The 12,266-nt window shown below is 42.2% G+C and overlaps 1 protein-coding gene across 1 annotated transcript; it reads left to right on the top strand.

Annotated features, from left to right (window-relative positions):
• Positions 1-2,069: 2,069 nt before the first annotated feature.
• LOC307033969 (uncharacterized protein) lies at positions 2,070-11,628 on the top strand. Its single transcript, XM_079672600.1, has 2 exons — positions 2,070-2,549; positions 7,503-11,628. Exons 1-2 carry the CDS (start codon positions 2,357-2,359, stop codon positions 8,534-8,536), a joined length of 1,227 nt encoding a protein of 408 aa, XP_079528726.1. The 5' UTR covers positions 2,070-2,356; the 3' UTR covers positions 8,537-11,628.
• Positions 11,629-12,266: the final 638 nt, after the last annotated feature.

The following is a 12,266-nucleotide window of genomic DNA, read 5'->3' as shown; positions in this document are numbered from 1 at the left end:
TATAAATAGTTGGTTGAAAAAAGCATATTTATAATAAATTGTTGGTTGAAAAAAAAAGTTTGAATGCTCAATTTCTATTTGTAGCCTACACATCACATGAACCTTGGTAAGTAATATGAAGTCATTATTCAGTCCTAATGTATCTCAGTCCCTGCTGTGGTGAAAGTAGAGTGATAAACACCTATTTTACTTAAAATTTGAATTTAACTTTTTTCATTTTAGACATGAATAACACATTTATATACAGTGTAATTCAAATATTTCACTGCTTTTTTTGCTAAGACTTTGGTAACCAAATCTAAAACACCAAACAAATTCGATCACATGAGTACATTTGTGTTTTCACAAGAGTTTTGAAGATTTTCCGAAAATCGGATGTCAAATGTTAAGCTTTTGAGCTACTTATCTCATCAAACAGTGCTCTAAGGTGAGTAATTTGCATATATAGCAATTAGGGCTGTCAAACGATTAAAATGTTTAATCAGATTAATCACACATTCAAAATTAATTAATCATGATTAATCACCATTCGAACTATGTCCAAAATATGCCATTTCTTTATGCATATTGTTGTGGGAATGGAAAAATAAATGAAAGAAGGCGGATATATCCATTTAACATACAGTATGTATGTTTATTATAACATGTTTCTGTGTGTCAAAATGAAAGACAGCCCACACACCTATCAATCATCAAACCGTGGGGTCTTATTTCATTACGTGTTGATTTCTATCAACACGTAATGTTGTATCGATGTATATAGAGCAGAGATGGACTACAGCAAAAGTATTCTCCGTCGGATCTTCCTGCAACAACACCACGCCGTTATCTTGATTCTGATTGTCCAGAAGACATTATCAAAGATGTTCTATTGAGAAGACGATCACTAAGTGACAAAAGTTTTCAAAACCGTTTCTAGTCTTCGGTATTTCCAGACAAGTGGCTACTGAAATCAATCTTACTAACTGCTGTCTGTGCAATTTACTCCGCGCGAGTTGGCGGACTTTATTTAGCTTACTTTAACATCATTTTTCATGGTGGGGCTAAGCCATATGGCTGTAGCCTACCCCAGGCATACCCTGGCATTGCCACTGGTGGGATGTATGGGGCGGGCCATTCTGCGCATGCGTTAAATGACTTAAATATTTTAACGCATAATTCAAAAAATTAATTACCACCGTTAACACGATAATTTTGACAGCATTAATAGCAATACCAGAGATCGTCCGGAACATTTTGATATGTAACAAATGGGGCGCAATGTTCGAAGAAATACATTTAAAAGGTGATTTAAGAAAACATCTAAAAATCGAGAAAATACAATTAGACTCCAGAGGGTTAACCACTGCTTACTGAGACTTCAGAGGAGGGGAATAGATGTGCAGTTATGCTGGGTGCCTGCACATGAGGGGGTTCAAGGGAATGAGCATGCTGATAAGTTAGCAAAAGAGGCGTTACAAAAGGAAATGGCAATACCAGTTTCACTTGGAAAAGGAAAAGCAATAAGAAGAAGGGTATGGAAATATGACAGAAAAGGTGGGAGGAAGATCAAAAAGGGAGGAGATACCACAAGTTACACAAATCAGTCAGAATAAAGTCCTTACAGAAAGAAACAGACGGGAGGAGATCACAATCACTAGACTCAGACTGGATCATACAGGATTAAACGGCACAATGTTTTTAAAGGGAAAAAGTGAAGTTGAAGAATGCAGGGGGTGTGGAGTGAAAGAAAATGTGGAACACATCACACTGCAACCTGTACAAAACAGAGAGGGAAACACTAAGAGACAGGGTCAGAGAGGCAGGCGGGGAGCCTGATGGGGACCCTGGGAACATAAGGTGAGGGGGTAAGAGCTACCAGGAAGGCCATTCTTAAGTATTTGAGTGAAACAGGATTGATTGGAAGAATTTAAAACAACGTAAATACAGTGGTATAATTCCACAAGTGGTGATAGGATGATATGGTGAAACACACTCTTGTACAGTAGGTGGCGGTATACACCTTAAAGCTGTTTGCAATCCGCCAAAAACCGAGAGAAGAAGAAGAAGAAGAAGAAGAAGAAGAAGAAGAAGAAGAAGAAGAACCTGAATCCACGTGGCGTCTCGTCTCTACGGTTCAATCTGTGTTCCTGAGAAAGTGTGTGTGAGCTCCAGCTCTACTGGTCCATCATCTGTGTGTTTGGATGAACCTCTGAATGGACGGTGTGCTCTTTTTTCTGGAGCGTTTACCTCGGACTATCGGAGCTAGCTTAGCATGCTAGCTGGAAACACGTTAGCAACACTAGTCAGATTGAGAGTTTGATGGAGAGAAGAGGTGTGTTTAACGGAGTCTGCAGGAAAAGGTGATCGAGGAAACATGAGTAAAGTCCAAATGCTGCTGTCGTTGAAGAAGCAGCGACTCACTGCTGCTGCTGAAGAGATATTTGCTCTGTTTGAACAGACGATAGCAGATCTCGAGGAGGAGCTGTCTCTTTCCAAAGAGGACAACAAGAGACTCCAGAAACTACTGGACGCTGTTTTACAGCCTCAGCTTCGGATACACAGAGCAGGTCAGTTCCCTTTACCCTTAATCAACACTTTAGACTCTTCAGTAGCACTTTATTATCACATTAATAACACTTTAGACCCTTTATCAGCACTTGCTGCAGGTAGTAGATCCTGAAGTAAAAGTACAAACACCACACTGTGAAAATACTCCATTACAAGTTAAAGTACTGCATTCATATTTTATTTAAGTAAAAGTATGTAAGTATTATTAGACACATGTACTTTATTATAATAATTCAAATGTATTACGGAAGAGCAAACCTACCAAAATAAATACATTTATAAAAATACATACATTGAATAATATACCATTTAATGTACTGATTTAAATATTACCCATACATGTAGGCAGTAGTTGGTTAAATGTGACATACATTGATACTTTAGTTTTAATGTGCTTCTTTATTCACCTTTTCTTTTTAAATGTGTAAAAGCAAATAAAAACAAATACTTTGGATTAATTCAAATTGCGCGAGAATAATTCATGAAGAAATCAATGAATACATATGTTCAATAATAAATTAAACACATCTAAAATGTTACTTGATAAAGAATAGGGGAACTAGTACAAAGGCCATCAAGAAATTAAACATTAATATAAACTAATGTAAAATCTCATCCATCAATTATTGCCAACATGTATTTATAATATATTCTGTATATATATTTAAGTTAAAGCCTTTTATTGTCATTATACACAGAGTATAAGGAGATTCAGAGTGCAACTCTGTCCCGGTGAGCAAAAAATACAAACACATACATAACACTAAAAAACACGGCAATAGGACATACAACATAAACAATCATACGGGGGAATACATAGTTAAAAATATTGATATAAAAATAGTATATAAAGTGCATTTAAAAATATGTGTATGTGTGAGAATGGTTACGGTTATTGCATTATGTGTGGTGGTTAAGCAGCCTGACGGCCCAGGGGTCGAAACTGTTTTTGAGTCTGTTTGTCCGTGACGTGAAGCTCCTGTATCTCCTCCCAGAAGGCAGGAGAGAGAACAGTCTGTGACCTGGGTGAGAGCTGTCCTTTATTATTTTGTTAGCTCTGTTGGGGCAGCGGGAGGTGGAGATGTGTTCCAGAGAAGGCAGGGGGCAGCCGATGGTTTTCTCTGCCATCCTGATCACTCTCTTCAGGGCTTTCTTGTCCGCAGCTGAGCATCCTGCATATCATCCCGAGATGGAGTATGACGGCACGCTCTCGATGGTCGCCCGGTAGAAGGACACCAGCAGCTTCTTGTTCAGTCGGTTTCTCCGAAGCACCCTCAGGAAGTGTAGTCGCTGCTGGGTCTTCTTAACTGCTGCAATGTGCTGTCCGGCTGAGGCTCTCCGAAATGTGAACCCCCAGGAACTTAAAGGTGGAGATCCTCTCCACTCTCTCTCCATTGAGGTGAAGGGGGGCGGGTTCTGGACGGCGCTTTCTGAAGTCTATGATGATTTCTTTTGTTTTGCTTGTGTTCAGATGTAGGTTGTTAGCTGAACACCACGCAGACAGCTTCAGGATCTCGCCTCTGTATGCCGACTCGTCGTCTCCCTTATGTATTTGGCCGACCACAGTGGTGTCATCTGCAAATTTGATAATGGAGTTGGAGGGGTGAATGGGAGAGCAGTCGTGTGTGTAGAGAGTGTAGAGTAGAGGGCTTCAAAAGGCTCAGCACGCAGCTCTGCGGGGAGCCAGTGCTGAGGGTGCGGGTGGAGCAGCAGTAGGGGCCTATTTTCAATGTCTGAGGACGGTCTGTAAGGAAATTATTAATCCAGACGCATAAGATGGAGGGGAAACCTAGGCTTGACAGTTTTTCCACTAGTATGTCAGGTATGATGGTGTTAAAAGCTGAGCTAAAATCGACAAACAGCATCCTTATATAGCTGCCTGGGCCTTCTAGGTGGCTCACAGCTGTGTGAAGGACCGTGGCGATGGCATCATCCGTGGATCTGTTGGCTCTATAGGCAAACTGATGAGGGTCGAGGGAGGGTGGGAGGCTGGCTTTGATGTTGTCGGCTATTAGTCTTTAGATACATTTCATCACTGCAGATGTTAGGGCTATGGGCCTGTAGTCGTTGAGCTCTCTGACCGGTGTCTTTTTGCGGACAGGAATGATCGTAGCCGTTTTCAGACGGGATGGAATGCAAGCTTGTGACAGGGACAGGTTGAATATCCTGGTCAGGACCCCGGAAAGCTGGTCAGCACAAGCTTTGAGTACTTTACCGAGTACTCCATCGGGTCCTGCGGCTTTTCCAGGATTCACAGACCTCAGCGTCACCAGGAGTGGAGTGCCCCAGCTGGGCGTAAGCTGGGCGTAACTCTACATCCGACGTAGAAACGAAGGTTAAGACCAAACTAAAGTTATGACTACTGCACCACTTAGACTCAAGCCCTGTATGCGTTGCGCCCGGGTGTAACTTTTACGCCTAGTATGGAGCAGGCGTAAATTGGAAAGAGAGACTAGTATCCATAGTAACGTAAAACAGGCAAGAAGGAAAATAACTGGCAGTGCGTCTTGTTTACATGTTGTAACAACGAAAGGACATTAAGACGAGAGAGTCGTCCGTGATCGAACAAACCCACTGGACATCTATTCAGTGAGCTGATAGAGAGGTTTCGTTTTGGCAGACAAGCCCTTTTTGATTTAATCGAGGAGATCTCCCCTCAACAACAGAACGGATCAGACAGAAACGCTGCGCTCTCCCCAACCTTGCAGGTGCTGATTGCGCTCAGATTTTACTTTAATACTGTGGGAGACATGATTAATGTTCATCGCACAACTGCATGTCGGGCTATTAGACAAGTTTCCTTGGCTCTCCAGTGCCGCCTTAGGAATTATATTTACTTACCAACACAAGAAGAAGCAGCACAATCCTCCTGGCATCCGTGAAGATATCAGTGGACGAGTTAACCACATTCACATAATAAACAACATATAGCCCTGTATATTTTGTAATATGAACACTGTTTTTTAGCAATTGCATTTCAATAAGCTCCCATTGTGACCACATATTTTCATTAGGCCGTTTTATAGCCTATTTTATTCAAAAAACACACACAAGAACATTAGATAACAACATTTGGAGAACTATTAACATGAAATTGAGATAAAAACAAGTACAACAAATATGATTAGAGAATGGTGAATGGCAAATTGTGTTCTTCAGTGATTCTTTGCTGATTCTTAAGAATTATAATTTTGAGTCTTAATTTCTCCTTCTCCAGCTCAATTTTGTCATGTTCCGCTCTCAGTTTTGCGGTCTCCACCTCCACACGAACGATCTCTTTCTCCACCAGTTCACGCTGTAGCTCTGTAAAATCCCTCTTTCTTTTTCGGGGTGTGGGCGTCATTTTTCTCTTCTTTTGGTTTCTGTTATCCATGACTTTGTTATCCAAGTCTTAGTTTGCTCTGAATGGAGGAGTTCGAGTGTTAAATTATGTTGATGTGTGTTGCTTGGCAACAATTACTGTTTCGCGTGTATTCACGTCGACGCGCATCTTAAGACCAGGCGCAGCTACGACCAGACTAGTCAGGCTTGGTGCACTCGGTGTAAATTCGAATCACTAAGTCGGACGTAGCTAAGCCCAACGTTAGAGTTAAGACCTACTTTTTTACGCCCAGCTGGTGCACTCCACTGCTGATGTTCTTTGAGAATGGGAGGTGGAATGGAGCTGGTAGTTTGCAGGGACAGGGGCAGAGTAGAAAAGTGGGGGGGTCTGCTAGCTTCAAAGCGAGCAAAGAAGTGGTTTAGTTCCTCTGCAAGGTGGGCGTCAGCTCTAGTAGTGCCAGATGTTTTGCCCTTATAGTTGGTTAGCTGTTGAAGGCCCTGCCAAAAGCACTGTGTTTTTATGAGCAAGATTCTCCTCCACTTTTTCCTTGTAGTCCTCCTTTGCAGCCTTGATGCCTCTCCTCAGATTCGCCCTTGCCAAGCTGTACTGGGCTGCGTCCCCCGTCCTGAAGGCTGTGTCACGGGAACTCAGGAGAGACCGCACCGCTCTTGTCATCCATGGCTTTTGGTTTGGTTAGACCCGTATACGTTTTTCCACAGTTACAGTTTCTGTGCAGAACTTGATGTAGGATAAGACAGGCTCTGTGTGTTCCTCCAAGTCTGTCTGTTCAAATATGTCCGATGCTGTGTGTTCGAAGCAGTCTTGCAGTTGTGAGAGTGCCCCCTCGGGCCAGGTTCTGATATATTTGACCACCGGCTTGGTGTTACTTCTGGAGGGGGTGTAAGCTGGGATGAGAAGCAGTGAAAGGTGGTCAGATAGACCTAAATGGGGGAGTGGTGCCACTCTGTAGGCATGCTTCAGGTTAGAATACACCCGGTCCAGTGTATTCTTTCCTCTGGTGGTACATCGTACATATTATATAGCTGCGCCGCCGCTATTTGTATATATGGTAAACACTGAAACCAATTAAAATAAACAAAAAATATTGAATGAGAAGGTGTCCAAACGTTTAACTGGTACTGTACTGTATATAGAAAACACACACATTTTAATATTTAGCAGGTTCTTATCTATAATCATTTATACAAGCGCAACTTTGAACATGTACAGCAGTAAAATGCAACATACAAAATAATCAAGAAACAACATAAACTAAACACTGACAGGGAACATTTTAATGCACCATCATTACTTTTACATAAGAAGGTGCCGTAAAATGTTCTGTTAATACTTGCATACTTTTACTTAAATAAGGTTTGAATGCAGGATTTTAATTTGAACAGAGTATTTGAATTCTATACTGTAGATGTAGTGTATCTGTGAACAATCTCAAATACAATTCGTTGTTAACATTGCGGCTAGTACTATGCCAGAAGAAAAGAAACTTTTTCATTTTTAAAGGGGCTGGCCTACATGAGGTGAATTGAGCCAACACAAATACAAAATAGGTGGGACTAAGAAAGATAATGTGAAAGTATTGTTCTGATTGTGTGTTTCCTGTTTCCTGCAGACGTCCAGCAGCTGGTGGTGGTTAAAGAAGAGCTTCTCCCTGACCAGCAGGAATGGAGCACCAGTCTGGACCAGGAGGACCCAGAGCCCCCCCCACACATTAAGCAGGAACAGGAGGGAGAGCAGCTTCAGGAGCTGGAGGAGGCTGATATCACCAAGTCCACTTTCACTCCTGACCCTGTGAAGAGTGAAGATGATAAAGAGAAACCTCAGTCCTCTCAGCCTCATCAAAGACAAACTGAACACATGGAAAAAGAAGCTGATGGAGATGACTGTCGAGGACCAGAACCAACCAGGAACTCAGATCCAGAGAGCAGTTTACAACCAAAGACAGAGGAGGACATTGAAGAATCTTCTGAACATGACACTGGAGACTCTTCTGAACATGACACTGGAGACTCTTCTGAACATGACACTGAAGACAGTGCTGATTGGAAAGAGACCAGAGAACCTGCGTCAGGCTCAAACTCACTGAAAAATAGACATGAATCTGTCAGTGATCCACGACGTAGTGCTGAACCTAAACCATTCAGCTGCTCAGTCTGTAAAAAAGCTTTTTCACAGAGTGCACATTTAAAGGACCACATGAGAATCCACACAGGAGAGAAACTCTTTAGCTGCTCAATTTGTAAGAAAGCTTTTTCACAGAGTGGCCATTTAAAAAGACACATGGGAGTCCACACAGGAGAGAAACCATACAGCTGCTCAGTCTGTAAGAAAGCTTTTTCACGGAGTATTCATTTAAAGGACCACATGAGAGTCCACACAGGAGAGAAACCATTCAGCTGCTCAGTCTGTAAGAAAGCTTTTTCACAAGGTGGAAATTTAAAGGAACACATGAGAGTCCACACAGGAGAGAAACCACACAGCTGCTCAGTCTGTAAGAAAGCTTTTTCACAGAGTGGACATTTAAAGTCACACATGAGAGTCCACACAGGAGAGAAACCACACAGCTGCTCAGTCTGTAAGAAAGCTTTTTCACATAGTGGACATTTAAAGTCACACATGAGAGTCCACACAGGAGAGGAAAAATAGAGCTGCCCAGTTTGTGACAAAGGATTTAAATGGCATAATCGTTTCAAAAGACACAAGTGTGTTGGTCGTCAGCTGCTTCTGTAACTGTAAGGGACTACATTTGCCTATTTTGTATCTTGATGACCTTATGCCGTTACATGTAATACTTTACTCCCTAAGCCTGATTTCACCCGCCTGCAACCGATTCACTAATAATCAGAAAAGTTCATTTCTTTGACCCCTTGACTCGACTATTTCTTGTTTAATAATCGTTACATCTCCTCAGGACCAAGTTCCCGTGTCCTGCCTTTCACCTGCTGATCACCCACTGCTCATTTAAGGTGGATTGACCTTCCCTCCTCCTGCTCTTTTCTCTTCACCCCCTTTTTCTCACTGCAGGTAATCAGCTGATCACTTCCTGCCTGTGCAGCTGGGCATTTTCTTTGGTGTAAATCAGGGGTGTCAAATTCAAACTTACTGAGGGCCATTCTGACGGTTGTGAATAAAATCAGGGGCCATGACATTCATTACAGTGATTCTTGTTATGGTTACAACTCATATACATGACTCAGAGATAACGTCAATGCAGCCAAACTGGCGTGTTTATTCACAATCAAACCAAACACATGACTGGCGAGAACCTGCCAGGAGAGGGCACATGGATGACAGGACCATAACAAATATGTTTAGAACTAGGCTAGCAGGTGGATTAAATAAAATAAAAATAGTGTGTTCCCCCTTCATATTTGTGGATAATTCTTTATATCAGCAAAATAAGATGAAAGTCCTGTCAATAGCATCAAGTGCAAAACCAATGCTGTTTTTAAAGATAATAATATTTTTTTTTTAAAGAGAAGTGCACAATTAAACAAACTACATTAGCAGTCTAGCCTACAGTAGGTTCAGTTTATAACAAAATGGTTCACAATTAATCAAAACCATTAGGACTACTACTGTATCTTTCAACACAACAAATGTTTTCTGTGATAACACAAAATAGTCACTGCAACAAGGCCTATCTGAAATGCATTGTAGTTTAACTTTTACCAGACACTCTGCACCTTTTCTTACAGATGATCTCATCTATTCTAGGCTTAATGTCCTTTGCTGTGGCCACTTTCAATACCGACGTCAGATGCTGGTCAGTGATCCGGGATCTGTGGGATGTCTTATTCAAGTTCATTATAGAGAACATCTGTTCGCACGATCTGCCCTATCACACAGAGGTGCGCTGGTTGAGTCGGGGGAAAGTGCTGAGGAGGTTTTACGACACCCGCACTGAGATCGCTCGTTTCATGGAAAGCAAACAGAGGCCCGTCCCCGAGCTTGAGGATGAAAAGTGGCTGGGCGACTTGGCGTTTATGTGTGACATTACTGAGCACCTCAATTCACTGAATGTGAAACTCCAGGGAAGAAAGCAGCTGATCACAGAGATGCGGGACTCCGTGAAGGCATTTGAACTGAAACTGCGTCTGTGGGAGGGGCAGATGCGTAGAGGTAATTTGACCCACTTTCCTACCTGTCAAACAATAAGCGCCACCGTCACCATTCCACTCCCGACCCAAGTGTATGCTGACAAACTGAACACACTCAAAGAGGAATTCAGCAGGAGGTTTGCTGATTTTGAATCACAGAAATTCAACATTGACCTGTTCGCAAATCCTTTTGCAATTGATGTCGACACTGCCCCTGAGCACCTGCAATTGGAACTCATTGAACTGCAATGTAACAGCGCTCTGAAGACCCAGTACCAGTCAGTCAGGGCTGCTGAGTTTGTACCTCTCCTCCCTGAATCTGTGCCAGAGTTGCGTCTTCATGCTGCACACATCATGTCCATGTTCGGGAGTTCTTACTCCTCTTGCACGGAGTTCTCCTCCTCTAAAAGAGCCCTAAACTGCCGATGATTCAAGCCCCGTGCACGAATAAAGTTCACAGTTTTAGTCACAACAGTCATGACATGTTCCATGCCCAACACCTTACCGCAGAGGGCTTCTTGGTGGATGATGCAGTGGTAAACTACCAAGTTTTCTCCTGTGTCCCCCATCGCCTTTCGGGTCAAACCGACCAAACCCCGAACTTCCCCGCACATCGCCGGTGCACCATCCGTTGTCAGTCCAACAAGTTTACTCCAGGGTAGCTCCATTCTTGTTCACGCTCTGCTCCACTTGGGTGAAAATATCCTTTCCCGTTGTTGTCCCGTGAATCGGTGTCACGTCTAAAAGTTCCTCAGTGACGGACAGCTGACTGTCAACCCCGCGGATGAATATGGACAGCTGGGCTGTGTCCGTCCTGTCTGTACTCTCATCTACAGCTAGTGAATATGAAATAAAGTCCTTGGCTTTTGTTTTTAGCTGGCTCTCTACATCGGAGGCCAGTTCATCAACGCGACTAGCCACAGTATTACGGGACAGGCTGATGTTTGAAAATGCCTGCTTCTTGTCAGGGCATACAACGCTGCACACTTTTTCAAGGCAGTCTTTAATAAACTCTCCCTCGCTAAACGGCTTGCTAGCCTTTGCGATTTCCTCTGCAATAATAAAACTTGCCTTGGTAGCAGCCTCACTTTCACTACTGATGCGGGTGAACATGCTTTGCTGATGTTGAAGGTTGCGTTTCAAGTCTTTGGCTTTCTGCAGCCGCTGCTCCATGGACATGTTAGCATATTGCTCGCCATGTTTCGTTTCGAAGTGTCTGCGGATGTTATACTCTTTGAACACTGCCAGCGACTCTTGACATACGAGACACACTGGCTTTTGTTTTAATTCACAAAACAGGTATTCAGCTTCCCACCTCTCCTGAAAATGTCGATAATCTTTGTCTACTTTTTGTTTTTTCGCCATCGTTTGTTTATGCTAGCTTTCAATCTCCTTTGCAAAGCGTACCTTCAGAGAAGGTTACTCGGCCGTTACTGACGTAGTGAGACGTGCGACAGCGCCCTCTTGTGTTTCAGCGTTGCATTGTCACAGACACAAGCTCGCGGGCCACATTAAATTGATGACCAGGATTGACAGGAGGGCCAGATTCAATATTGCAGAGGGCCATGTTTGGCCCGCGGGCCTTGTTATTGACACATGTGGTGTAAATAAATAAACTTGTGTTCTCTTTCACCCTGACTGTTATTGGTTGTTGTGTGTTACTGTCTCCATTTCCCTACACTTTATTAGGGATGTAACAAACACATTAATCTATAAAAAATGAAATAATCCAGTAATTCAATATATATGATTCTAAAATGGGACATTACGCACAGTAAGTAGTAAGTAGTGGTTGATGCCAATACGTCTCAGTTTATGCTGCTTTATACTTCTACTTTACTACATTTTAGAAGACAGTATTGTACTTTTTAATCCACTGCATTAATTTCACAGCTTTTAGTTACTAGGTAGATATAGATTATTAGATCATTCAAAAATATAAATCAATAAAATACACCTTGACAGTTATTTATAGGGGATAAGATAGGTTATTCAAATTAGCTCTACATTTACTAACTGTGATAAAACACACATACTTTTGGTAATTTAAGTATATTTTGATACCAATGCTTCTGTACTTTTACTTGTAACACAGTATTTTTACCCTGTAGTATTTGTACTTTTGCTTTAGTAGAATATCTGAATACTTCTTACACCATGAGTGTGGAGCTGTGTGCTACAAAAGCCTGAATTTAAATCAAACACTTTACAGCTGAAGACTGTTTTCAAATGTAGAGCAGGTTGTAAGCCAGGCTCCGTTTGTAAATTCCTCCCCT

The sequence above is a fragment of the Notothenia rossii genome (assembly GCF_949606895.1).
Source record: "Notothenia rossii genome assembly, chromosome: 3".
Taxonomy (NCBI): domain Eukaryota; kingdom Metazoa; phylum Chordata; class Actinopteri; order Perciformes; family Nototheniidae; genus Notothenia; species Notothenia rossii.
Note: the sequence above shows the minus strand (reverse complement) of the source record. Positions and strands in the feature narration are given on the sequence as shown.

Coding starts and splice junctions, on each gene's coding strand:
- LOC307033969 (XM_079672600.1), top strand. CDS start 2,357: ATGAGTAAAGTCCAAATGCTGCTGTCGTTGAAGAAGCAGCGACTCACT. Junction 2,550..7,502: donor GCTTCGGATACACAGAGCAG/GTCAGTTCCCTT, acceptor TGTTTCCTGCAG/ACGTCCAGCAGCTGGTGGTG.